The sequence below is a fragment of the Podarcis muralis genome, chromosome 7, assembly GCF_964188315.1.
Source record: "Podarcis muralis chromosome 7, rPodMur119.hap1.1, whole genome shotgun sequence".
NCBI lineage: Eukaryota > Metazoa > Chordata > Lepidosauria > Squamata > Lacertidae > Podarcis > Podarcis muralis.
Genome location: NC_135661.1, coordinates 81,579,545 through 81,607,063, shown reverse-complemented (window position 1 = coordinate 81,607,063; position 27,519 = coordinate 81,579,545). Strand labels below are relative to the sequence as shown.

General features: G+C 52.1%; 1 protein-coding gene across 4 annotated transcripts; it reads left to right on the top strand.

The window, feature by feature from the left end:
* Nucleotides 1–138: 138 nt before the first annotated feature.
* LIPE (lipase E, hormone sensitive type) lies at nt 139–27,519 on the top strand. Of its 4 annotated transcripts, XM_028742257.2 has the most exons (11): nt 8,528–8,616; nt 9,651–9,733; nt 9,890–10,422; nt 12,901–12,991; nt 14,594–14,739; nt 15,550–15,735; nt 17,334–17,628; nt 19,071–19,298; nt 20,767–20,937; nt 25,088–25,473; nt 26,675–27,519. In XM_028742257.2, the coding sequence occupies exons 2-11, from the start codon at nt 9,676–9,678 to the stop codon at nt 27,203–27,205; spliced, it is 2,625 nt and encodes an 874-aa protein (XP_028598090.2). In that variant the 5' UTR covers nt 8,528–8,616; nt 9,651–9,675; the 3' UTR covers nt 27,206–27,519. The 4 variants fall into 4 exon arrangements, with proteins under 4 accessions (XP_028598089.2, XP_028598088.2, XP_028598091.2 ...); XM_028742256.2 differs by lacking the exons at nt 8,528–8,616; nt 9,651–9,733 and adding an exon at nt 139–268; XM_028742255.2 differs by lacking the exons at nt 8,528–8,616; nt 9,651–9,733 and adding an exon at nt 695–779.

Sequence of the window (27,519 nt, the reverse complement as noted above, 5' to 3'; positions counted from 1 at the left end):
CGTATCGATCCCCTGGCGTCTGCACTTCTGCGCGCCCGGCCCCTTTAAGGCCGGGCTGGCTGGGGGAATGCGGAAGCAGGAGCCGGGACGCCGTTGCCGTGGGAACCGGCTCGGGTGACGTCGCCACCGCCCGCCCCTCCGTCCCCGCCCACGACTCATTGGCGAGCGCCCGTCATGTGGCGCTACCGAACGTTCGTTCCGAGGCGGAAGCCGGTCTGGAAGGGGGCTCACAGGGGGCCGGCGGGGGCAGGAGACGGAACCCCGTTGGGTAAGTAAAGGGCCAATCAAGGGGAGGCGGGCTTGCCTTTTGAGGCGTTGGCACGTCTCGCCGCGGTCTGCTCCCTCCCCCCCAAAGTTGTAATGGTGGGGTCTGAGTCCGCTCTTCCTCGTTCTGTGGGAGGGCGCTTCCATTAGGGAAGTGGGGGGGGGAGGCGGTGGGAACATTAGGCGGTAGACAGTTATTGTTGGGGGGGGGCGGTTTTCAAATAACGTTGCCCCTTAAAGGCCAGCTCACTTTATGGTGGCGTTTGTGACAGTTCCATGGGCCGTGTTGTGTGATTGTTGAAGGCTGAGAGAGGGTGGCTGCAGCCCAAAGTCACTTAATGAGGGCGTGGGAGGATTTGAACCCAGGTCTCGCAGTCAGTCTGGCGCCCTTAACCTCTGCAGGTCAGGGGCATGGGGTGCTATCCCCCCCTGGAGGCAAATCTACACACAGATATATAGGGGTTGCAAGGGGTGGATTGTCAGAGGAAAATCTCACGCAAGAATCGCAGGTGGAGGTACGTAGTTTGGAGCAGGAATGCATGCAGAAATTAACGCTTTGACCTGTTACGACAAACCCCTTTGCAGTAAAAAACACAATAATAGCATAAATAAGGAGCAGCGGTAGGAGATCAAGCAGTCAGCTTGGTAATGTTGGGGTGTGTATGTGAAGGAATCCAAGGGTAATCGACTAATACTCTCTCACACACGGCTAGGATAGTAGATCCTGTGAAAACCCCAGCTGGTGGATCCTTTTCCCCAGGGATGGTCCTCAGGGGTGCCTCAAGTCTTCTGAAGGATCTGTGGAGATTCACCTGTGCAGAGCTTGAGGCCCAACTGAAAATAGCAAAGGGGTGGTCCCAAACTATTTTTTAATAAATGCCCAGCAGGTTCTTGCGGCACTATAAAGATTAACACGTTCAATTTGCTTTAAGCTTTTGTGGACTTTAGTCCCAACTTCGTCGACATGAATAAAACGTTGTTCTGAGTTATGGGTATATGCAGGATTACTTATCATGCAAGTGATGAAGTCAATTGTAGACCGTGGGATCTTATGCTATAATAAATGACTTGTAAACTGCTTAGAAGTTCTTTTTATAATCGGTAAATAAATATTGTTAAGTAAATTTTAAAATGTTAGTTTTTAAGGTGCCATAAGAAGGGGGGGGGGGGGTTTGCTGGGGCAAGCTAATGTAGCTACACCGTCAGGAAGTTGTTGCAATCAAGTCCTTTATGGGGCTTATGTTGCTGAAAGTATGATCCATGGTATCTTGACAGGATTTGTATTTATTATGTTATCTCTTAAGGACCTGAAGGCAATGTACATGGTTCTCTTACTATTTTATCATCACAACATCCTTGTGAGAGGGATTAGGCTGGGAGATAGTGGCTGACCAAGGTCATCCAGTGACCTTAGTGGCTGAGTCGGGATTTGAACTCAGGTCCCCCCAATTCTAGCTACTATATCACATTGTCCCTCAGTGACATCTGCTAGAAATCAACTGTGTGATCGACTGTGATGGTCCTTGAGAAGATGGGAGTGGGCTCTAGAGCTCAGTGGTTGTTGGGTCCTTTTGAATACAGTGTAAGAGAATGTCAGATTTAGTTTAATTAAAATGTTTACTAAATTATGGCTTTTCTATTTATCATATTAAGCAGAGTGTGTGTACTAGATCTTCTGCTTCTAGGAGTTCATATATGTCATTGATCAGTAGTGAAATCTTTGCAGCCCTGCTGCCAAGATGTGGGGAGGGAATTTCTTAGCATACCTTCCAAGTGTGTGTGTGTGTGTGTGTGTGTGTGTGTGTTCTGCTCTGTGCCCCATAATTGGGTGGCACCTGGGCTTCTGGGTAAGAATGTTGTTTCTGTGTATCCTATGTTTGCCTGTGGAAATTCTCAGTGAGATTCTCAGATACCAGCTGCGTGTATCTGAAAATTCTATGAGATGGAGGTGAATTAAAAATTTGATATTGGGGCTTTAGGAAGAATTATGTAAGCTTTCAGGTTCTGATATAGATTTAAGCTGCTGACCATCTGTGTGCGGCTGTCTGGATGATAAGCACTAGTTTCAGAGTCCTACCCAAAGTAATTTCTGAACTCTTAGTCGGCCATCCTAGATCTGGGAATAAGTCCTGTATAACCAATAGGACTTACTTCTGGGTAGACATGCGTAGAATTGCACTGCAAATGTCACACATCTCTGCTCTTAAATACAAAATGTTTTTGCACTGTTCCCCTGCTGGGATGAATTTTGGATGACAGCTTCTTGTAGAAGTTGTCAAGATTGGTTCCTTCTGTCAGTAAAGGCCCAAGAATGACTGAACTGTGCCACGTTCTCTTCTGTTACCGTACCTTGAGATTCCATCTAGTTTCCTCTCTTGGCTGTGTCTTCCAATTACTTTTTAATGAACCACCTTGCCACATCCCTGTGAGCACTAATAAAACAGCAATTCTAACAAGGTTTCTTTTATTTTTAAAGTTGTACACCGAGTGACTGGGTATATGTTCAGATCGCTTCAAAGTTCACGATATTACATTCTTCTCAGCCAGGAGTTCTGGTGATTTCTTACTGCCCTGGAGACCCCCTGCCCCACAAACATTGTTGGCATCTGTCTGTCTCAAGAGACAATGGAGTGCGCCTCTGGGGGTGAAGTCAGGCCGTGTTGTTTCTGTTGCGTTAAACAGACCCAAAGTGACCTCTCCGGGGCACAAGCCTGGGCAGTGTGTATGGAGGTCCTGCGCTGCCCAGATAATAATCACTCCCTCTAAAGAAAGATATATCTGCAAAATTGGTTTCTCAAACCAATGCCTGTCCTTAATGGCAAGGATTCGTTTCAAGGTTTAGTAATGTTTTTGCATATTTCCCTGGCACCCTACCCTCCAGCCCCTGAGCAACCTACAGCAGTTTCACAGAACTCGTTTTGTCACTTTTTGCCTAGTCAGTGAATTAGCTTCTAACATGTCATGCTGAGTTGGTACCACTGTTATTACAGTTCTTCTTCCTCGGTAATGGCAGCGCGATTGGTTTGCAGAACTTGTTGAGGCCTGCGAAGGCGTTGCCTGAGGCGCCACATTCCCAATCTACGAGCGTTGCAGAACCGGGCACCCTTTTGCTCCTGGCAGAATCTCCGACCAGCCTTTTCTCTGCCCTCACGGTCACGCCAAGGGGCAGGGAGGAGGCCGGCAGCTCAGCTGGCGGCCACAAAGGGAGATTTGTGTTGAGCGCGCCTGGCACAGCTTGTGCCTGTGCCCCAGAGGTCACCTGATGATCTTAACTGATGCGGGCATTAGCCCTGGCAGAGCCGCGTGAGATGCTGTTTCTCGCTGGTTTGTGTTTTTGCTAGAAACTGCGGCAGTGGAGCACCTGGGGTGAGGGGAGGGGAAGGCCAGGAACGGGTGCGGGTCTGTCGTCCGCCAATCCGAGAGCCACGTGGACATGGTGTGATACAGAGGCTCAGCTTTCACCGCAGGTCGTCATTCCTTAAGCTAGCCCCCCTTCTCTCCCCCCTGCACAGCAGAGGTTAAAGGGCAAAGGTTTCACACCCTGCCGAGAGGAGGAAAGAGAAGGGAGACAGTTGACTTCCTCCCTCCCCAATCCCTGTCCAGTTCCAGCTGCGAGGCTGTTCCCTGCCCTCTCTCCCAGTCCCCTGTTTTCCATGTTTTTGGCATTTGACATGGGCCCCCTTTGCTGCCGGTGCCCCTTGCTCTCATCCTGCCCCCATGTGTTTCCTAGTTTACCCAGAAACATTTCTTCCCCAACAGATGCCAAAGCGGTGACTCAGCTGGGCAAGTCTCAAACTCCACGTCCTGGGAGGGAATGGTGAAAGCCTGGGCATCTCCCGGCAGCGCAGATCTTTCAGCTCTTGCTCATAACTAAGTTTTGCCTTCCGCATCTCGTCTTTTCAAACACCCCATCTTTGGAACTCCATGCCGCTGTAGAACATGGATGGGGAGTCTGTGGCCCTCCAGATGTTGTGGGACTGCAACTCCCACCATCCCGACTGGGGACTGACGGGAGCTGGACTACGACCACATCTGGAGGGCCACTCGATTCTTGAGCAGCTGGTGCAATAAAACAGAAGGGGCGGTTTCCGTTCTCTCCTAGGAAGAAAACTCAAGTTAATGATAAAAAGGATTTGGCCCTTTGTTGTTTAAAAGGATGCTGTGTGTCTCTTAGGGTGAGGCCCACTATAAACCTGAAAGTTGTGGGTACGGGAAACTTGTAACACCTTTGCTGCTCCTAGATCTCCTGCATCAGCCACCAGGGGCTGGGAATACAGCGGTGACAGGGCAGTGAGGAGGCCCTGGCTTGTGGGTTGCTAAATTCCTTGAGACCCAAGTACTTAAATGAGCCCCTTCCGCAGTATCAACCGTCTCGGACCGTATGATTGGCAGGTATGGCCTTGTTGGTAGTGGCACCATTGGCGGCTCACCTGTGACGGGGCCTTTTTTGTGGTGGTTCCTCGTTCATGGAATGACCTTCCTAGTGAGGTACGTCTGTCTCGATCATGATTAACTTTCAGGATGCATTTGAGAACATTCCTGTTTGGCATTTGGTGGATGAAGGGGTGCTGTTCCTGGCAGTCCTGAGATCACTGGATAAAATAATGCTTTAAACTGATTTTAGAATGTTTTAGCTGCCTTAAAATGCTTTTTTAAAAAAAGATGTTTATTTGTTTGCCACCCTGGGCTTCTTCGGGAGGAAGGGTGGAATATAAATTCAGTAATTAGAAATAAGAATGACGACATCAATAACATCTGGTGGCTTTGAAAGCGAGATCCAGGCTGGGAGAACCAACTGCAGAATGGTGGTTGGAACATAGGAGAATGAAGGAGGAACTGTTATATATAATATGCCTCTTAGCTCACTTTTGTAACTATGGGGTTATTGTCCATTTTGTTGCAAGCTGCCTCAAAGTTTTGGCTGCTAAGAGAGGTATAAATACTCCAAATAAATCAGTTAACTTCAGTGGTTAAGGTGCCCCTTAACTGCACCTTAGAAAGATACTTATTTCTTTCCAAGATCCAGGATGATGAAAACTGGTTCTGCCACTTTGCAGCAGAAGCCGACTGTGCACAGTGGTGTTTGGCTAGTGCCCGTGACGTTACAATTCCACACCTGGGAGGTTTCACCACCTTTAGTGTTTAAAAAGGCGATCTTGGAAGCGATGACCGATGCTGACGTGAATAACTCGGCAGCCTAGCCCCAAGAGAAGAATAAATAAATTAAAAAGGCGTTGTGGAATGGGCAAGGTGAGATAATTCAGTTGGCATTCAGATTGCTGGTAGGCCTGTCCCTCTGACAGAGTGTCAAAAGAGTGGGGGCAGGATAGGCTCAGTTTGTGTGTGAGAGAGAAAAGTGCGTAAAAACCTTTGCAGAGGTGCATTTGGCTGCACTATGGACACCTTACGAGCACATGTCTTTTTGAAGCGTGGCGTGTGCTTATGCTGAATCTGGGATTGTTTTTTGTGGAATCAGAGTGGAGGAGGGAGCAAGGCGTGAGGAAGGAATTGGGAAAGTGTGTTTGTGGGGCAGGCATAACAAAGGTCAGAACAAATTCCTGTTAATCGGAAGGGAAAGAAGCCTCCTCTTAGCTGTTCTTTCCGACCGAGGGCCGAAACGACAGGTACGCTGTAGCGAGGGGCAATATTTCATTTGGTGTTCGAATAAATAAAGACATTCCAGCCCCTGCATGAAAAGTTGGCACGACCCACTTTAAGAATGGGGCTGAAGTCTAACCATTTCAAATTGTGCCCCATGTTCTCTGATTTAAATAGAAGTCGCAGGACCATTTGCTGGCGAGTCTATGATCCCTATTAGTTTTTTCTGATCTGGCTCAACGAGTGCAATGCCCCTTTCTTGCCCGTAGTGCTCTGCACAAAGGCTGTTGCTCTACAGCAGCCCAAGCTCAGATGAGCTTCAAGGAGCCCCATGGGACCTGTCTGCGCATGGGGAGCATGTGGCCCTCCTGGAAAGAGTTGGTCTAATTGGCACCGCTCTTGAAAACATGGTCACGGGAGCCCCATAAACAGCCCTGGCTCCCTGCCCTGTGTGAGGAAGAGCAGGGGCCTGTTATGTTCTTCTGGTGCAAATAGCTTCATTCTTCTGTTACGGAATCAACCAACTCAGTTCCTACAGTATTAAATGCAAACGAATATAATAGGTCTGTGGTTGCTGAGGACCAGAGTTTGGGGATCTTTGTTGCCACACTACAGTGGTACCTCAGGTTAAGTACTTAATTCGTTCCGGAGATCCGTACTTAACCTGAAACTGTTCTTAACCTGAAGCACCACTTTAGCTAATGGGGCTTCCTGCTGCTGCTCCTCCACCGCCGGAGCACGATTTCTGTTCTCATCCTGAAGCAAAGTTCTTAACCTGAAGCACTATTTCTGGGTTAGCAGAGTCTGTAACCTGAAGCGTATGTAACCTGAGGTACCACTGTATTTCACAGGGTTGGAAGGGACCCTGGGGGTCATCTAGTCCAACCCCCTGCAATGCAGGAATCTCAACTCCATGACAGATGGCCGTCCAACCTCTGCTTAAAAGCCTCCAAGGAAGGAGAGTCCCAACTGTCGAACAGCTCTTACTCTCAGAAAGTTCTGCCTGATGTTTAGCTGGAATCTCCTTTCTTGCAACTTGAATCCATTGGTTCGGGTCCTGCCCTCCAGTGCAGAAATATATCATGTGGTGTAGAGTATAATAATAAGAACTGCTAGACTCTCCGCATCCTTTTAGGGGGGGAAAGCACTAGGTTTTTAGTCCTCGTTGATTGCAGAGGAAGAAACAGGCAGCGGCTGTGTACACATTGTGCATGGCATTAGCCCCAATCCATATCTATCCTGTAGTTTCTTGGGAAATGACGCTGTTTGTTGTGTTTCCCCTCGAACCAGCTTCCATCCAGTTCAGAAATACCGTATATGCCATGTTCCCTTTGCAATTAAGCTGAGGTGTGTACATTTGAGCCAGCCCACTGCACATGCTCAGATGACAGCTTCAGGAATAGGAGTTGGAGGCATGGGCATAGCTAGGAATTATGTTAGGGGGAGCAGGACATTTGTTAGAGGGGAGCAGAAGAGAGCTATCTGCAATGCAATTGGTCAGTTAGTTAAGTATTTTTATTTATTTACTTGATTTAGGGGGGCAGCTGGGAAGCGGGTGGCGCTGTGGTCTAAACCACTGAGCCTCTTGGGCTTGCTGATCAGAATTTTGGTGGTTCGAATCCCCTCAAGTGGGTGAGCTCTCATTGCTCGGTCCCAGCTCCTGTCAACCTAGCAGTTTGAAAGCACGCCAAAAAGTGCAAGGAGATAAATAGGTACCGCTCCGGCAGGAAGGTAAACGGCGTTTCCGTGCGCTGCTCTGGTTTCAGTGTTCCATTGTGCCAGAAGCGGCTTAGTCATGCTGGCCACATGACCCGGAAAAACTGCCTGCGGACAAACGCCGGCTCCCTCGGCCTGTAAAGCGAGATGAGCGGCACAGCCCCAGAGTTGTCTGCAACTGGACTTAATTGCCAGGGGTCCTTTACCTTTACCCTTTTAGGAGGGCAACTGCGCCCCCCCCCCCGCCTACGCCCACAGTTGGAGGGCTTCTTGCAACCACAGGAAAACCCAACAGGCAATGCACTTTGGGTGAAAATATCTCCCTCTGCTCTCCAGTGTGTACAACAACATGCAAGTGTGACTTGAAAAGTGGGGTGGGGTGTGGGAGCAGCTGTATTTTAAACCTCCAAAATATACACAGGTAATTCCAGCTTTAGGGACAAGCATCCGAGGACTGAGACCTCCATTCCCCACAACCCCTAAATTTCTGCCTCATTTTCCTCTTGTCTCCCCACTCCCACCTGTTGCTCTCTCCCCAGTTTTCCTAGCCCAGCTTCCCTCGCAAATCACCTTCCCCACTGGGGTCCTTTGCACTCTCAGAAAACAGTACCTAATAATAATAACCCAAAGCTAGCGCCTTCCACCCTCCCCGCAGCTTTGCTGCGGGCACCAAATATATCCGGTGAAGAAAACAATTCATGCACACCAACCACTCTGTGCCTAGTTTATTCCAGCCATGGGTTTGCGGAGAGGGAACTGGCAGCGGAACTGGAATGTTGGAATTTTGATGCAGCGCCTCAGCATTCCAGAACGCTGCCGAGGGGGAAACAGAGAGATGGGCTGAGACGGCAGCTTGGCCCTCCTTCCCCTTCCCAGTCAATCCCAAACTCTCCCTCCCTCGTCCCCTCCTCCAAGGCGGGGCCAGCCTGTTGACTTCCCCAGCCCTCTTTTAAGCCGGCTGGCTGGGCAGGCAGCCAGTGGCCGAAAGGCAACTCCAGGCGGCATCAGGAAGCCCTGGTCCTTGTTGGGCAGCGGTGGGTGAGTACCCTCTCTTCCTGTGCTGAGCGTCTCCAAGAACCGGCTGGGGTGTCAGCTGCCTCCCGTCCCCTGCTAGTCTTGAGACCAGGCTCTTGCCTCCTCAGCGATCCGAGACCTCTGCTGCCGCCGCTGGCCTCCCTGGCAGGGCTGTTGTCAGGATTTTTGAGGATGCAAAGAGCTTTGGACCTCTTTGAAGTGCTGGAGGCTGCTCCTAACTATTTGGAAGGCCTGTTGATAGGATGGTGATTAGTTATTAAATGTGGGTGGGCTGTGCTTGTGGGGAGTGCTTTGGGCACCTCTAGCCGAGGGTCGGGGGCTTGCCAGTCACAGAATTAGAGTTTGGGAAGGGACCCTCCAACCCCGATCACCTGGTCCAACTCCCTGCAATACACAGCCATCTCTGGGCAGGCTCAAACCACCATTAGTCAGAGGCATGTCCCATCGCTCCACCTGAAAGGGAGCAGGTTTTTGCCTGTACCTCACCAGGGTCAACAGCTTAAGTTGTGCGCTCACCTTAACCCCTACCTGCTCTTAGAAGTGAGCTGCAACCAGTTGCGGGAGGAGGGATAAAAGAGGGAACTCGGGGACCCCACTGAGATGTGGGCAACATCTGCCTGCTCCATCCATTAGGTGTAGGCTTGATTCTCTTTTTGGGGTTTTTTAAAGTTTTATTTCCGAATTTCAAAAGTTTACAAATTGATACATGCTTCCAAGTAGACATACATTTCACATACAGTTTCACCCCATCGTAGTTCCCCCATAATTTCTAAATTTGCTGTGTATTATAAATATTCCACACTGTGCTCCCAACAAATACTCAACTGCTGCTTTTCATTCCAATCCTGCCTGTATTTTTTACACGTTTACGTGGAGTGGGCTTGATTCTCACCTGCACAGCTTCATCAGGAGAGCCCCTGTCGGGTGTTATTCCTGGGTGCCAGAACTGTTGAGAGAGAGTGGGGTGGAGCCCTCTGGAAACTGGCTCTTCCGTACCTTGATATTGTCTTAGTAAGCGATGCCCGCTCTGCTCACAGGGCTTCCGGCCTGCGCGGAGGAGACATGGAAGCCGAGGAATCAGGGAATGTGGAGTACGTAGCTGAGGCAGTGACGGGGGAGTGTAAGTAAGGGGCAGGACGTCCGGCGAAGGCGCGCTCTTCTCTTGGCGAGAAGCTCCTTGCGCTCAGTCGCAGCAGCATAACTTCTCCACCCGGCTCCCTTCATACCCGCCTCTCTCCAGAGGGGACCCCCTCACAGCTCTCCCTTCCTCTTCCAGGCCCCCCCGTCGCCGACACCATGGATCCTCGGCCCCTGTTCCAGACCCTGCATGCGCTGGCGGAAGACAACGTCAACTTCTTCCAGGAGAGCACCAGCGAGACGGGCCGGCGCTTTGTGGCGGCCTTCACCACCATCCGGGAGCACGCCCGGTGCCTGGAGCCGGTGCTGAGCCACTTTGCCACCATCTACCACATCTTCGACCTGGACGAGCACACGCCGGCCAACGGCTACCGGAGCCTGGCGCAGACGGTGCGCTGCTGCCTGGCCCACATCGTCCACAAGAGCCGCTACGTGGCTACCAACCGGCGCAGCATCTTCTTCCGCACCAGCCACAACTGCGCCGAGCTGGAGGCCTACTGCACCGCCTTGACGCAGCTGCGAGCCCTCGTCTACCTGGCCCAGCGCCTTCTCACCCAGAACCGGCCCGGCCACCTCTTCAACCACGAGGACCGAGGGCTCTCAGAGCAGTTCCTGCAGGAGTACATCACCATGCACAAGGGCTGCTTCTACGGGCGCTGCATGGGCTTCCAGGTGAGGCGGAGGGGAGATGCTCAGCCTGCATGGAGGTGCTAGGCTGTTCCTACCTGTCATCATTTCTGTAGTCTCCTGCTCTAAAAGGAGCTCGGTCTTTCCCCCTTGATGTCCTCGCAGCCCCTTAGTGAGACATCTATCTGCACAGTGCCCAGGGGGCATGAGCTGCTTTGGACTGAGTCAGACAATTGCTCCATCAATAATAAAAATTATAATTACAATTAATTACTTATACTCCGCCCATCTGAATGGGTTGTCTCGGCCACTCTGGGTGGCTTCCCAAATAATACAAAAAACACAGGCATTAAAAACTTTCCCACACAGTGCTGCCTTCAGATGTCTTCTCAAAGTTGTTTATCTCTTTGACACCTGAAGGGAGGACATTCCACAGGGCGGGTGCCACTACCGAGAAGGCCCTCTGCCTGGTTCCCTGTAACTTCGTTTCTCACAGTGAGGGAACCACCAGAAGGCCCTCGGAGCTAGTATCGCCTCACTGACTGGCAGCAGCTCTCCAGGGTTTCAGACGAGGACGGGGGGACGGTCTCAGCCCCACCTAGAGATGTCAGACACTTATCCTGGGACCTTCCGCATATAAGGCAACGGAGCTGCAGCCCTCCTTCTCCTTCCCCTCAGCCCAAACCCTGTGAAGTTGCTGACTGCCCTCTCCAACCCCATCTATAGCTTGGCTGAATTTGCCACAGCTGTGTTTGCTTGCATTCATCCCTTGTTGGCCTGGCCTGACTTCTCTCTCTGTTGTTCTTCCACCACTGGCTGCATTCAGCTGTATTCTCCTGTGGGCAGGGACCTGTCATCGTCCCCCCCCCCCCCAGTGTTTGCTCTGTGTTTTTTGTTATTGATTTCTACGTAGCGGCCGTCTCATACCGCAGTAGTAATAACTGCCAGGAGAGCCCGCTTCATCCCAGGAGAAGCTGGTACCCTTTCCTCACAAGACCTCTGCACTGCTCCCAAGAAGTTCACCTTGTTCTCTGCAGAGCTCACGCCGGTCCCCATCAGCTCCCTTAATCTGATTTGCCCAACACAGAGCCCTCCGTGTTTGTCCCGAAGGAGCCTCTGTGGCAAGAGCTGCCTGCCACACAGCGGAGTCAGGGCCTCCCCGTCACGGAAAGCCGGCTCTGGCCTTCCCCTTTCCTTCTCTCTTCTTTTCCACGCAGGCGAAGGCCTTGGCTGCATGGCCCTGAGCCATGGGTCATGCAAGTCCCTCTAGCTCTCTCCCTCCTCCACCCCGACACACTTGCCAGTCTCACAGGAGACGAAGTTTCCCGGCTGAGTTTGGATCTCCATTGCGGAGCTCCCCTGACTCTCTGACTTCACCCAGAGGGTCCATGCAGCCAGGATCCCTGGCAGGACTTGGCAAGGGGGATCCAGCAGTGCTGCTGCTTCTTCTGCATCATCCTTTTCCCACATGTTTGGCTGAGGCTATGAAAACCAGACCCGGCCAGGCCTCTGCCTGCGAGCAACCAGTTCCCCAAACGCAGCATCCTGTTCCCTGCCTCTCACGGTTTGGTCCTCTGGCTATAGATTTCTCAACTTGCCTTTCTCGGGTTTGGAACCAGCAGCCGTGTTTGGGAAGCATGGTGTGGCTGTAGATGTGCCGGACTGGATTCGGTAATGGACTGGATTAGGGTCAACAAACCAAAGCTCAGTCCAGACAAGGCTGTTAGTGGGTGGTTCGCTAGACTGGATGGCTGGGAGGTTGCCTGCTCCTGATGGGGTTACCCTCCCTCTCCATTGATGTTGCTTGAGGCTCAGGTGGCCTTTGGTGGTGCAGAGTGCCTTCCATCAGCTTTGGCTGGTGGCCCAGCTCTGCCCCAGTCTGGACGGGGGTAGCCTAACTTCTGCCGTCTATGCTGTGTAACCTCTAGTTCAATGCGTCGTATGTGGGGCTGCCTCTGAAAACGGTTCAGAAGCTTCAGCCGGTGCAGAATTCAGGCAGGCTGCTTGCTGGGGCAAGACAGTTTATGCATATTGCACCAATCCTGGCCCGACTGCATTGGCTGCCAATTAGTTTCTGGGCCCAATTCAAAGTGCTGTTTATAACCTATAAAGCCTTGAAGAGCTCAGGACCACCGTGCCTCAAGGACCGCCTCTCTCCATGTGAACCTACCAGGATCCTGTGATCATCTGAGGCCCTTCTTGGAGGTCCAGAGGGTGGCAACTTGAGAACAGGGCCTTTTCTGTGGTGGCTCCCCGTTTGTGGAATGCTCTCCCCAAGGAGGCTCGCCTGGAAGCATCATCATATAGCATTCAAAAACATTCCTCTACAACCATATAATAAGCCTTTTGCTTATTAAACTATCTATAGCCTTTTAGAAGTGGGTGGGGTGTTTTTAGGATATCCCCCCCCCCCCTGCTCCATTTTGGGTTGCCCTGGGGAAGAAAAAGGCAACAAACAAATGTGATTATTTAATTCATTAAGAGTTTCTGCCACAGCCTTAATGTTGACCTTTCCCTTCCCAGTTCGCTCCCTCGATCCGGCCTTTCCTGCAGACCATCGCCATCAGCCTCGTCTCCTTTGGGGAAAATTACAAGCGCCATGTGTCTGGCATTGGTGAGTGGTGGGAGGCGGGGGAATGGCAGCCGTATCTTGGCACATCCACAACATGGGAACTGTCTTCCTCTCCCCATCGTGTCCCCCTGAACACCAAAACGTTTGTTTCCCCCTCCCTGTAATGCATACCTGCCTTCTTTTCCCAGGACGCATGACTGGCCAGTGGGTCAAAGTGCTGTTCCTCTCACGTTTTTTGTATTATTTTGACCGTTTGGGGTCATGTTGGACTAGGGCCTGGGAGAGACCGGGGTTCCAATCCCGCCTAGACCATGAATGAAGTTCACTGGGTGACATTGGGCCAGTCACTGCCTCTCAGCCTAACCTACCTCACAAGGTTGTTGTTGGGGTTAAATGAGGCTGGGGTGGGGGAAAATCCATGTATACTGCCTTGAACACCTTGAAGACAAGAGTGGGCTATAAACAAATAAATACCATATTTTCCCGTGTATAAGGCTAGGTTTTTCCCCCTTTAAAATAATGTAAAAAATTAGGGGGCGTTTTAGACACGGATACATCTCCCCCGTTTTAAAATTAGGGGGCGTTTTAGAAACGGATACATTGTGGGGACGCGGGTGGCGCTGTGGGTAAAAGCCTCAGCGCCTAGGGCTTGTCGATCGAAAGGTCGGCGGTTCGAATCCCCGCGGCGGGGTGCGCTCCCGTCGTTCGGTCCCAGCGCCTGCCAACCTAGCAGTTCGAAAGCACCCTCGGGTGCAAGTAGATAAATAGGGACCGCTTACTGGCGGGAAGGTAAACGGCGTTTCCGTGTGCGGTTCTGGCTCGCCAGAGCAGCAATGTCACGCTGGCCACGTGACCCGGAAGTGTCTCCAGACAGCGCTGGCCCCCGGCCTATAGAGTGAGATGGGCGCACAACCCTAGAGTCTGTCAAGACTGGCCCGTACGGGCAGGGGTACCTTTACCTTTACCTTTACATCTCCCCCCATTTCTTAAATCTGAGTCCCCTAAAATAGGTGGCGTCTTATACATGGGGGTATCTTTACATGGGGGTATCTTATAGACGGAAAAATAGGGTAGTTACAGTGGAACCTCGGGTTACGTTACCCATGGGGTAACTTCGAGTTGCGAAAGCAGCAATTCGGAAGTGTTTTGCCACGCACGCATGCGCAGAAGCAGTCTCTCCGGTTGTGAAAACTTCGGGATACGGCCGGACCTCCGGAACGGGTCCCGTTCGCAACCAGAGGTACCACTGTATTTTGAAGTATAGGCCAACCGTCTCCGCAGAAAAGGTGGTCTCAAGTCAGGAAGGATCCCAATCGCTGTAGAAGCAGTGGAACAAGCGCATTTTTGCAGCGCATAAGCGCCACAGGCACATCCCCGCTATGCGCAGGAAGTCCAGTGTCTCTGGAAAGTGTGTCAACGCTTGACCTCTTTGCTACTAGCAATGAGCTTCGTGGTACCACATATTTTTATTTCTCTCTCTCCTGCCCTAGATGCACAAGGGGATATCATAATGTGGGCATCCCCTTTCCCGAAATTCGGAGCAGAGGTTTTCCCCTGAGATGTCACCCAACACCTTTGATCTCCCTCCCTTTCCGTCTTCTTCCTCTTTCTCTCTCTCTAATGTCCCCCCCCCCCCCAATTCAGGTGTGGCCGCCAGCTCTCTCTTCACCAGCGGGAAGTTTGCTATTGACCCCGAGCTCCGTGGGGCAGAGTTTGAGCGCATCACTCAGAACCTGGACGTGCACTTTTGGAAGAGCTTCTGGAACCTCACTGAGATGGAGCTGCTGGCTGTGAGTCCTGCCTCAGACGACAGGAGGTCGGACCTACTGGGGGGGAAGAAGGGACCTGGGATGGGAGAGAGACTCTGCCTGGGTCGGAGGGGGAGGCCTGGAGGAGGCATGATTCAGATGGCAGAGAGCGTGAGGCGAGGCAGAGGTTGTGGGAGCTGTGAAAGATGGACGGATGGACAGGTTTAGCAAGGGGGGCACCTATAGCAACAAAATGGGCTGTTGAAATTGTATGCATACCTGAAGGAGCATCTCCACCCCCATCGTTCAGCCCGCACACTGAGGTCCAGCTTTCAGGGCCTTCTGGAGGTTCCCTCACTGCAAGAAGTAAGGTTACAGGGAACCAGGTAGAGGGCCTTCTCGGTGGTGGCGCCCACCCTGCATAGCTGTCAACTTTTCCCTTTTCTTGTGAGGAATCCTATTCAGAATAAGGAAATTTTCCTTAAAAAAAGGGAAAAGTTGCCAGCTATGCCACCCTGTGGAACGCCCTCCCATCAAATGTCAAGGAAATAAACAATCTGACTTTTACAATACATCTGAAGGCAGCCCTACTTAGGGAAGGTGTTAATGTTTGATGTTCTATATATTGGAAGCCACCCAGAGTGGCTGGGGAAACCCATCCAGATGGACGGAGTATGAATAAATTATTATTATAATTATTATTATTATTATTAGTGATGCAGCACTGTTCCTGCCGTTCATGCTGCGTACCTGGTCCCTTGCGGGCCACCTCTGCCCTGGATATTCCTGCGGGGAACTGCTCTTTGGATATTCACTCCTAGGGCTCTCACACAGCTTCTGCCCTCTCCGCAGTCCCTCGCCAGCATGGCCTCCTCCCAGGTCCGGTTATCCCGGGCGCTGCTGGTGCCACCGCACTCCTTCGACCTGCCTCTGGTTGCTGACCCTCAGCTGACAGTCACCATCACCCCCCCAGTTGCCCACACCGGACCAGGAGCTGTGCAGATGAGACTCATCTCCCACGAGCTGCGGGAGGGACAGGTAAGCAGCTGGGAGCAGCCGCGGGTTGGCTTGAGCTAGGGTGGATGCGCAGGGTCAGACCTCGTAGCTTCGAGGCATGTGGAATCCTGGGCATTATTTAGCCTCTGGATGCGGCCCCTCAGACCTCTGTCCCTGGCCCTTGGGGCTCTCCCTAGGCCACGCTCTTCACCAGCCCTGCCCCGCCCCCTCGAGGGCTTTTGCCTTGCTGGAATTTGTCCTTCAACAGCACTGATGCCTCTCGCCCGCCTGGATGGAAAGCGGTGGGGGTCTGTCATTTTGCATGGCTGGAATGTATCGTCACATCCACGGCACAAACAATCACACACGCCGCTTTTGCATCCGATCGCAGCCACCGCCAGCCTGTGCCCCGAGAAGATTGCCTGCAAGGGAACTTGTTCTGCAGGCTGAAAAAGCTTCTCCAGGCGTATGGTCTCATCATGTGGCCAAACCGTTCTCGGACGGGACCCTGGCTGAGCGGGACTGCTCTGTAATTGGATACCGTCCCACATGTCAGTTTCCCTGACTGCAGGAAACCCCCGGAGTCAAGGACAAGGGAGCTGGTCTGTCCTTCTCTCTGACGTACAGCTTTTTAACCACTCTGCTGCCATTCAGAACATAGGAGACTGCAGGATCAGGCCAGCAGCCCATCCTGCCCAGCACCATGTTCTCATACTGGCAGACCAGATGCCTCTGGGAAGCAGACCCAAACACAAGAGCGCTCTCCTTTCCTGTGGTTTCCAGCAAATGTTGTTTTGGTCACTGTCTTTGTTGTTGGTGGTGGTGCGTTTAATTGTATGGCTTTCATTGTTACTTGCTTGAGGCTTTTTTTAAGCAGAAAAAGCAGCATATACAGTGGTACCTTGGTTCTCAAATTTAATCCATTCCAGGAGTCCGTTTGACTCCTGAAACGGTTCGAAAACCAAGGCACGGCTTCCGATTGGCTGCAGGAGCTTCCTGCACTCAAGCAGAAGCCGCACCCGACGTTTGGCTTCTGAAAAACGTTTGAAAACTGGAACATTCAATTCCAGGTTTGCGGCATTCAGGGGCCGATTTGTTCAGGAGCCAAGCCGTTCGACTACCAAGGTACCACTGTACACATTTAAAATAAGCGCCTCGTTTTCAGTGCTCCGGTTCCAAGGTTACCCTGAAACTCAGACTTCTGTCCTTCCTCCTCCCCCTTTCCCCCCTCACATGCCTGTTACCTTCCTCCGGGGTTTGATCCTGGCTTGCAGGACAAGAGCAAACCAGGGTTTGCTGCAGACGACTAGGAGAACTGTGGTTTGCCTCAAATCAGGAACCTGGGGCGGGGGGGAGGGCAAATTCCATGTTCCACAACGGTTGAGGGTTACCCAAATGCAAAATCCATTTTTTATTTAAATGGAGGATCATTCAACCATCCAATTCCCTGCTTGCAATCTGGAGCAACAGATTCCAGGAATGCGTCACAGCAGTCTTGTTTGTCAAGAGAGCCCTTTGAGATTTTGACACCCCCAGGGACTGGCACCGCCAGGCGGCGGCAGGTGGATGCCAGCTGGGCGCCTCTTGCCTCTCAGGGCCTGGCACTGCACCCTCAACCGCTTGGCTTTTCCCTTTTCTAGGACAGTGAGGAGCTCTGCAACCTCATGCGCCCCGAAGGCCCCCTGGCCCTGGAGCTGCGCTGGAGGACCAAGCCGCTGCCTCGCTCGCCTTACCTGGTGGTGCATTTCCACGGCGGCGGCTTTGTGGCACAGACCTCCAAGTCGCACGAGCCCTACCTGAAATCCTGGGCTCAGGAACTGGGCGCCCCCATCCTCTCCATCGACTACTCTCTGGCGCCGGAGGCTCCCTTTCCTCGGGCCTTGGAAGAGTGTTTCTATGCCTACTGCTGGGCCATCAAGAACTGCCACCTGTTGGGTGAGAAAAGGAGGGCTGGGGGGGGAGGAAGGAGGTGGGGGCCAGAACTGGGCTTTGGCCACAGTGGCCTGAGAGGAACCAGCTGCTAAGATCCTCCTCGGAAGATCACAGGAAGCTGCACTGTGCTGGCTCTTACCTTTGTCTGCCTAGATCAGTGTGTCCCTATGCCAGGCATGGACCACAGCTCCCATCTTTAGGGTTGCCATGCATCTGGGAAAACCAGGACATGTCCTCTTTTGCGGGGCCAACATGCCCATTCGGGCAGATTTTTAAATTTTAAAGGAAACGTCCAGGTTTTTCGGGCTCAGGCGGCTTGGACTGTTCTATTTTTTGCTCTTCAAGATATGGCAACCCTAGCATCTTAGAATCATAGAATGGTAGAGTTGGAAGGGACCACGTCGGTCTTCTAGTCCCTGCAATGCAGAAATCTTTTTTCCCCTGCTTGGGACTCACACCCACAACCCTGAGATTAACTGTCTCACGCTCTGCCAACTGAGCTTTCCCAGGAATGACCCTGACCATTGGCCATACTGGCTGGGAACAGAGAGTCAAGGAGCCTCTGGGGCAGGGGCCCAGGTTCCCCCCATCCTTGCCCTGTGCCCAAATCTCAGGCAGAACTCGGTTTCCCAGGTGTCCTTCCAGAGATGGTAGGAGGGACATTTCGCATGCAGAGCTGGAGACCTCCAGATCTGAATGACATCTCCCACTAGCGCCCCAGCAAGCATGGCTCCAGCAAGCAACATCGGGGGGGGGGGTGTCATATTCAGTGTAAGGTCTACTCTGTGTAAATGCCTTGTTTGCATAGAGCTAAAAATAATAATAATGAAAGCCTTCTACCAGCTTTTGCCCCGCTTCCAGCACACGACGAGTTTCCAACGCCAGCCACCCAGCCAGGCTTCTCTTGTTGCTTTGTTCGTTGACTTATCATTTCATGAAATTTATGCACCGCCGGCCTGTAAAAGTAAAAATTAAATCTCAAAGCTGTTTACAGAAAGAGGGAAGCAATCAAATTACTGTTGCGAGCAGTCGAAAGCTGCTAATTAAAGCATTTTTGAAAAATAGTAATAATTAAAAATCATGATCAACGAGAAAAAGATTAAAACACGTATCATCAGTCTGGATCAGTGGTTCCCAATTAGCTAAGTACTGTGAAACTCCTATTTTTTCAAAAACCAAGCCAGGGACGCCCGCTGCTTTTGAAAAATGTTGATACCTCTATGGTAGTTTTCTGTTATGTCCCACGGAACCCTTGGGGTCCACAGACCACCAATTGGGAACCACTGATCTACATGTGCCTAAAGAAAAAGGAAGTGCGGGCACTGCCACTGCCCGCGGTGCCTGGCATTCAGAGAGGGTTCTGCTGCTGGGTTTTGAAAAAGAGCCCTCTGCCCCGCTTGCCCCGAGTGGTTCTGACCTCTTTTCTCTCCCCCGCCGCTTGGCAGGTTCCACAGCCCAGACGGTGTGCCTCGCGGGAGACAGCGCTGGCGGAAACCTGTGCATCACGGTCTCCATGCGGGCGGCCGCCTTCGGGATCAAGATGCCAGACGGGATCATGGCGGCGTACCCGGCCACCCTCATGCAGGTCTCGGCCTCGCCCTCCCGCCTCCTCACCTTGCTCGACCCGCTCCTGCCTCTGAGCGTGCTGTGCAAGTGCCTCAGTGCCTATGCCGGTGAGGGCAGGGGGTGCTCGGGGGGGCAAGAGGGGTATCACTCCTGGCGGGCAAAGGGAAGCGGCGGTTGGAGGTCCATGGGTTGGTTAAGCTTGGCTGTGTGGTCGGTTGGCATCTGTCTGTCTCGGGAGACCACGGAGGAGTGCGCCTTTGGGGGTGAAGTCAAACCATTGGAGAGTTACAGTGCCTGCTGTGGCTGTTGAGACTGATAAGAGAGAGACATGTTTTGTTGCAGCTGGGGCAGAGGAAGGCGTCCGGTTGTGTGGCTGCATGCTTATTCTCACTGCGCTCCTCCCAGCGGTCATTTCTGCTCTGGCCACTACTGTGGATGCACGACTTGACTGCTTGTCTCCAGGCACGTCTGCAAGGGATTCCCACGTGGCGGAGATTACACTGCCAGACTTCCTGTCTCATTTGCAGACATCTTTGAAATACAGAGTTGAAGGCATCTGGCTTCAGACGTACTGCGGCGTTTCTGCTGCTGCTTTTAAAACGCAAAACTGTTTTCTCTTTATTTCACCGGAGCCCCGTAAGGCAGCTGTCAATCCTTGTATAAGATAGATAGGTAATTTATTACGGTCGGAGACCAGCTTATAAAACACACTTGGGGGTACAGTCACAGAAGGAAAACAAACAATTAAAACAATGTACAACAATAAATTAGGGACGCGGGTGGCGCTGTGGGTTAAACCAGCGGCTCGAATCCCCGCGATGGGGTGAGCTCCCCTTGCTCTGTCCCTCCTCCTGCCAACCTAGCAGTTTGAAAGCATGTCAAAGTGCAAGTAGATAAATAGGTACCACTACGGCGGGAAGGTAAAAAGCATTTCCGTGTGCTGCTCTGGTTCGCCAGAAGTGGCTTAGTCATGCTGGCCACATGACCCGGAAGCTGTATGCCGGCTCCCTCTGCCAGTAAAGCGAGATGAGCGCCGCAACCCCAGAGTCGGTCACGACTGGACCTAATGGTCAGGGGTCCCCTTTACCTTTACCTTACAACAATAAATTTAAAATTAATAAACGTTATAAGCGTAAAGACACTTGAAACTTTAAGATAAACTACCGCAGGGAGCTGACCCAGATTCACCCATGGAACCAAGTTTGGGGATTTTCTTCACGAACTAGTTTGAGTCGGGGGATGGTCTGCACCTACAGATCTGTACACTGAATCTGGTGACCATCTGGGTCGTCTTCTGATCTTTGCCTAACAGGAAATGGTCGACTTTTTGCTTTTCCGGGAGTTCAGCGAGCCTCGCCAGTAGGCAGCACATATACTAAAACTTGTATAAGACTTGTAGCCCGAATAAAACCAGAAAATGAAAGAGGTGGTGAGGAGTACCGTGAGAGGTGTAGGAAAGGGAGCTGGAAGGTTATAAGGGCATGGCAAAAATCGGGGTGTGTTTGTACGGTTTTAGGGAACCCGTCTCGTCCTGACTGTCTGGGTTTCTTCCCCCCCCCCCCTTTCCATTCCAAGGGATGGAGCCAGAACAGTGTGAGTCTCCCACCCTGGAGAAACTGAGCCCTGTGAACATGGTGCGCCGAGACACCACCATGCTCTTCCGAGACTTGCGCCTGGGAGCCTCCTCCTTGTTTGGTTCCTTGCTGGAGAACACGGGCAAGATCAATGGGGCTGACGCCCCGATAGGTAAGAAGCAGCCCTCCCCCATCTCTCCTCGGCTTCGCCATCTTTTCTTGCTCTTCATTCCCCTCTGTCCTCTGACCCATCTTGTCTCTGCAGGGCGCTGCCCCTTCTCCTGGGGCCTGCGGGGCTCCTGCCGGGGCCCCCTGGCCCAGCTGCTGGCGATGCTGTCCCTGGCGCGGCTCTTCCGATTGCAGGGCCCGACTCTTACTAACCCGGCAGCTGGTAGGAGCTGCCTCCTGCCCCTAACGGCATGCAGCGCTGCTTGAGGCGAGGAGAAAGGGGGCAGGGCTGCATCAACGCCCTTGCTGGCCAGCCCCAGGGGAGGGTCCTGCTGTTAGCACAGGGGTGGCATGTAGATTGGCATCGTCTGAACAGGGTACAGAGCTGGCTGGCTTGGGGTGTTGTTGCTGCTGCTGGCTCGGCATGGCATTTGTGGGAAAGAGCTAGATAAGGCTTTGGAGACAGGGAACCTCAGATTTTGCACTGCTCTATTCTCATTCTGCAGTATTGATTCTGGCATGCTTGCATGCAGAAATCTCAGCTTTTCTCTCTGCATTTCGCTCTTTCCCCCCCAAAAAAATTTTAATTGCTTTTTCCATGTATTTAAACAACTAAACAAACAAATAAACATAAATCTTAAATGTAATAATTCCATTTTTCTTTACTTTGTTGGGTGACTTCCCCGACTCACCCAGGCTGAGTTTCAATGTATATCATTGTAACAGTTTTCCAAAACAATTTTCACATATAATTTACTTAATCAATTAACAGCTTTCTTTCTTCTCATTTTTACTTTAAACATATTATTCTATAACATCACTTGTTTAAATCCTAGGCCAATCTGGTACTTGCAAGTATTTCTATTTATCTTAGCATATTTAGCTAAATAGTCTTTAAATTTCTTCCATTCCTCCTGGTACTCCTCCTCCTTCTGGTCATGGACTCTTTCGCTCTTTTAACGGTTCCATGAATCTCTAGGTTGAGAGGGAAAGGAAAAAGAGTTTGTTCACTCAGGCTGGATCTACACTGATCTGTAAACACTTTTAAAAAAGTAATATAGCTCTCAATGCAAATCTCCATTGACGACAGATCGCTGCTCTATAGTGCCCTCTGGTGTCATGTTTTTATAACACAATTTTAAACGTTTTAACTGAGCAGTGTAGATTAGTCCCCAGATTTCCGGTTTTGATGACCTGAGCCAAATTGGACCATTGTTTCTCTCTCCTCTTCGTCCCCCCAGCTGCCACCTCACCTGCTGCACTGTTGAAGGCTAGAACCTTGTTTCCTTTCTTTCTGCCGTCCCTTCAGGCAAGAACTGAGATTCTCAGAATTCTGCAGGGCTTTCTGTGTCCTTTGTTTTTAGGTCACATTCCTTATGGCAGCTGCTGCTTGGGAAAGTCTCGCCTGAGCAAACTGACAGTTACAGCCTGTTACACTGGGCCAGCATCGCATGCAGCACAATCCCTGTGCAAAACAGCCTGGCATTGATTGGCAGCTGCTCACACCAATGGGCCTCAAGGAGGCTGCCTTCCTTCCCGTCATTGGCTGACTCTTTCCCATGGCGCACGCTGCTGGGGAAGGGAGCAGGAAGGGGAGAAGAGGGATTATGTTTGCATCCTCACAGGGAAGTAGTAGAGCCTGTGCTTCTTTGTGCAGAAGGTCCCAGCTTCAACGCTTGGGATCACTGGGTAAAAAGATCTTTGCTGACAGACCTGGGAAAGACACTTAGAATCATAGAATCATAGAGTTGGAAGAGACCACAAGGGCCATCGAGTCCAACCCCCTGCCAAGCAGGAAACACCATCAGAGCACTCCTGACATATGGTTGTCAAGCCTCTGCTTAAAGACCTCCAAAGAAGGAGACTCCACCACACTCCTTGGCAGCAAATTCCACTGTCGAACAGCTCTTACTGTCAGGAAGTTCTTCCTAATGTTTAGGTGGAATCTTCTTTCTTGTAGTTTGGATCCATTGCTCCGTGTCCGCTTCTCTGGAGCAGCAGAAAACAACCTTTCTCCCTCCTCTATGTGACATCCTTTTATATATTTGAACATGGCTATCATATCACCCCTTAACCTCCTCTTCTCCAGGCTAAACATGCCCAGCTCCCTTTAGCCGTTCCTCATAAGGCATCGTTTCCAGGCCTCACTTTTATGAGGCTCTGCAGAGTGACAGCTGGGGAACTGAGCTGGGTTGGTGGGTCGTCTGTTTGGGCCAAATTCAGCTTTCCATGTTCTATGCAAAGGTGTCTCTGGTTCCACTTTAAGAGGCAATCTCTGACGATCGCTGGGAATCACAGGCAAGGAGAAATGGCTGTTGATCTCAGGTTATGCTTGTAGGCGTCCCATGGGCAACTGGCCAGTCCCTGTTAGTACAGAGGGCTGGACCAGATTGGCTCTTCTGTTCTTCTACCCACAAAGCAAGCTGTGTCCTTGTTTTGCACAGGGACTCCCACTTTTGTGCTTTAATCTGGATTTTTGGAGGTGTTATGTCAGGCATGTTCAAAGTCTGTTGCGGCAATTTATTTTCTGGGGGGAAATCCTAAAAAACCATCAACGACTTCAATCCTAAAGAAAGGTTAACAACTTTGGTTGGCCTTTTGGTCAGCCCTCACGGCCCTTCACTTCATCAAATCTGGCCCTCCTTAAAAAAGGTTGAACACCTGTGGTAGATGATGGTGATTTTAATTTGTATATCAGTCTTTCATGCGAAGATCTCAGGGCAGTTCACAGCATGAAATACAGACTAAAACCACAAAGCAGATAATAAATGTTATAATTTATTATTATAATAATGGTTTTATAACTTGCTGGAAGCTGACCAGAGTGTCTGGGGCAACCCAGTCAGATGGGCAGCGTATTATTATTATTATTATTATTATTATTATTATTACAACAAAATAAATCAAATTCTCCTCCCACAAACACATTTAAAAGGACATGGATTGGCTAATTAAACAAAGACTAGGGAGAAGAGGAATGTTTTTGCCTGGCGCCTAAAGATATGCAATGAAGGCGCCAGACGAGCCTCCCTGGGAAGAGCATTTCACAAATGGGGAGCCACTGCAGAAAAGGCCCTTTCTCATATTGCCACCCTCTGGACCTCTCATGGACACAAAGAAGGGCCTCAGATGATGATTGCAGAGTCTGGGTCAGTTTATATGGGGAGAGGCGGTCCTTGAGGTATTGTGGTTTGTTTGTTTGTTGTTATTGTTTAGTCGTGTCTGACTCTTCGTGACCCTGTGGACCAGAGCACGCCAGGCACTCCTGTCTTCCACTGCCTCCTGCAGTTTGGTCAAACTCATGCTGATAGCTTCGAGAACACTGTCCAACCATCTTGTCCCCTGTCGTCCCCTTCTCCTTGTGCCCTCCATCTTTCCCAACATCAGGGTCTTTCCCAGGGAGTCTTCTCTTCTCATGAGGTGGTCAAAGTATTGAAGCCTCAGCTTCAAGATCTGTCCTTCCAGTGAGCACTCAGGGCTGATTTCCTTCAGAATGGATATTGCGGTTTGTTTACAAAACTGCAAAGAACCATGTGATAGCAAGGAGGAGGCAGTGGGGGGGAGCATTTGGGGGGGGTCCTAGCCAGGGAAGGTATGGGGAGATGTGTGGCATGGACAGGTAGGGCAGTGTGCTCCTTGCAACAAGAGGACATTCTGCCCCCTTTGTAAACTGGAGCATTTTACCGCAGTCCCCAGGGGTGCTTCCTAGATCAGGTGTCGCTTTCTCTCCTCGGTATCGGGTTTTGCAGCAAGAAACAGGAAACGAAAGCAACTGTGGGCTGTGACCACGGAGGGGAAGGGAGCAGGTTTATCCTCATTCACCCTGTTGTTGTTGTTGTTGTTGTTGTTGTTGTTGAAGAATTGGATTTATGTACCGCCCTATACCCAGAGGTCTCAGAGAGGTTCACAGAACAGAATCAAAATATAGAACCACAAAATATATAATCAAAATAAAAACAACAACCCAATAACCACCTCTCCCCAAACCCAGAAGCTGCTACTGTGTGTGCACAGAGAGGGAGGGAAGAGTTATTGTGTGAATATTGGCTCTAGGGAAACAGTGAACGCTGGGATTTGTGCTGAGAGGGTCTCACTGTGGTCGAAACTGCACTTTGAGGCACTCACTAACCAGTCACTCCCCACCCGGCACACAGAGCCTGTGAGGAAGAGCATCTCCGAGGTGGGCCTCAAATCCAAGTCACTCGTCAGCAGCAAAGAATCCCGCAAGAGCCAGACCTATCAGAACCTTTCCTGTGCCTCGGATGCCTCTCCAGCCCAAAGCCCGGCCCAAAGCCCCACCCCGGCCCCAGACCCGGACCCTCTGGCAGCCAGCTTCTTCATGAGCGACGGCAAGCACGAGGCGGTGCCCCCCAGCTACGACGGCACCCTGACCTTCCCCGACGGCTTCCAGCCTCTGCGCTCCGACCAGCCGGCCACCTGCATGCCCCTGGAGCTGTCGCCCATCGTCAAGAACCCTTTCATGTCGCCACTGCTGGCACCGGACGCAATGCTGAAGGGGCTGCCGCCCATCCACATCGTGGTGAGTGAGGCTGCGGGGTAACGGCACCCATCTTGGCCCCCTGGGCAGTGGCTGGGCTGGTTTGGGGCTCGTGGGATTCGGGAGGTCAACAAGTTTGAGAGCCAGGTGCTAGGGTCAAGTCAGCAGTAACTCACAAGGTGTCAGCGAAGTTCAGACTTCATTCAAAGAAACAAAACAGTTCAGGCCTAGTGAGCCCGGTAATTCTCCCTAGTAGGTCTTGTCCCAATGAGGCAGTTGCAAAGGCTCTCTAAACCTCCTCATCCCCCAGGCCCTTCCCTCGCAATCTGGAGGGATTGGGGAGCTGGTCGCAGCAGGAGTTGGGGACTCCCTGGATTCTTCAGCGGCTGGTCTCATCTCTGCCTCCTGGCCCCCTTCCTCTCCTGCCTCTGGTTCTGGACTGCTCTCTGCTACGGCCTCTCCCTGCTCACTAAACCCTGTGAGCTCCTTCTCCCAGTCTTTTCTTTCTTCCCCCTATGACCACTCATTGTCGTCCCACCACCAACCCCCGGGCTCTGAATCTTCTTCCCCTGGGGGGTGCCCTTGGGGGGGGGTTCCCCAAATGATGCCTCTCACCACTTTTCTGCATCCAGCCAGTCCATGACAACAGGATACAAAAGTTAGCCGGCTGACCTCCCTCGGGCTTCACAAAACTGTGCAGTTGGTTGTCAGGGTGTGGGGGAACAGGTTTCAGCAGCACGTGTTAAGGAAGCCTTTGCCAGGGACTCCCATTGGCTCCAGTCCCGGCTAGGGGCCGATGGGAGTTGGGGTCCCAAAGACCTAAAAGTCACCAAGTTGGCAAAGGCTGTCTTAAGGGAAGAGGTTGAGGTGCTAGGGAGTTCTCTGGGGTGGCGTGGGATGGGGAGAGACGCAAGGGAGCGGCTATGTTGGGCATTTCAGCATCTCTTCTCCAGAAAACAGCCTACCGGATGCCTCAGGGGGAGAGTCGCCCCTTGGCATGATGGGAATATCCTTCCAATCATCAGATGGCCGGGCAAACCCTCTGCAGGAGTCTCCTATCTCTCACCCTGTCCTTTTGACTTTCCTTTGCCCCACCCTCCTCTGGACCCCCACATCTCCCGCTGCCCCCACCCCACCCACACGGCAATTGGGCAGGGTTGTCGCAGGTTCTCCACCCCCTGATTTGCAGGTAGCAGCCCAGAGCCATGCATTCACTCTGCCTCCCTTCCCTGCCTCTCCCTAGGCTTGCGCCCTCGACCCCATGCTGGACGACTCGGTGATGTTTGCCCGGCGGCTCCGAGCGCTGGGGCAGCCGGTGACTCTGCGGGTGGTGCAGGACCTCCCCCACGGCTTCCTGAGCCTCTCCCAGCTGTGCCGTGAAACGCGCCAGGCCTCTGCCGTATGCACGGAGCTCATCCGGGACATCCTGGTCCCCCAGGATCCGGCCACGCAGCAGCCGGCAGCCACTGCCTCCCACCGGAAGCACCGGAAGCTGGAGAGGACCTCCCACGGCACCGGGGCTGCCGCCAGCCGAGCCCCCAACCACACCCCCGCCCAGGAGAACAGCGCGGCGACGGCCGCCGAACAGGAGGGGCCAAACGGCGCGGCGGTGGGGAGCGGTGCAACGCCCGACGCCCAGGCCAGAGCAGCCCAGGAGCACCAGGAGGGCAGCAGGTCCCCCGAAGGCCAGCAAAGCGGGGCCACAGACAGGTCCACACCCGCCTCGGGTCCCGGCCCCTCCGACGGCACGGTGGGCAGGGGGGTGGGGGCTTGAGCCCTCCTGCATCACCGGAACCGCTCTGTTTGAGAAGGTGTGGCGTGGCTTTGTTTTGCAGTGGAAATCCCTCTTGGTGCTTTTTTTCTCTCTGCCCACTCCTGCCATTGGTGGGTTGCGGGAGGCAAATGTCCCGTTGCTTCCAAAACCCAGGGGCCGGTTGCCCCGTATTCTCCGTTTTTATACATGTTGGAGTGTTTTTAAAAGGGCAGAACTCCGCTGCCGATGGGTCCTGGCAGTCCGGGAGTTTGTGCGCCTCCTTCTCGCCCAGGGCCCCTTCCACAATCCTGCTCCTTTCTTCGCACACCAGCAGC

Excerpts from the sequence above, each read along its gene's own strand:
- LIPE (XM_028742256.2), top strand. The coding sequence starts at position 175 with ATGTGGCGCTACCGAACGTTCGTTCCGAGGCGGAAGCCGGTCTGGAAG. Across the intron at positions 10,423-12,900 it reads GGCGCTGCATGGGCTTCCAG|TTCGCTCCCTCGATCCGGCC; the intron begins GTGAGGCGGAGG and ends TTCCCTTCCCAG. Across the intron at positions 19,299-20,766 it reads GTGCCTCAGTGCCTATGCCG|GGATGGAGCCAGAACAGTGT; the intron begins GTGAGGGCAGGG and ends TTCCATTCCAAG.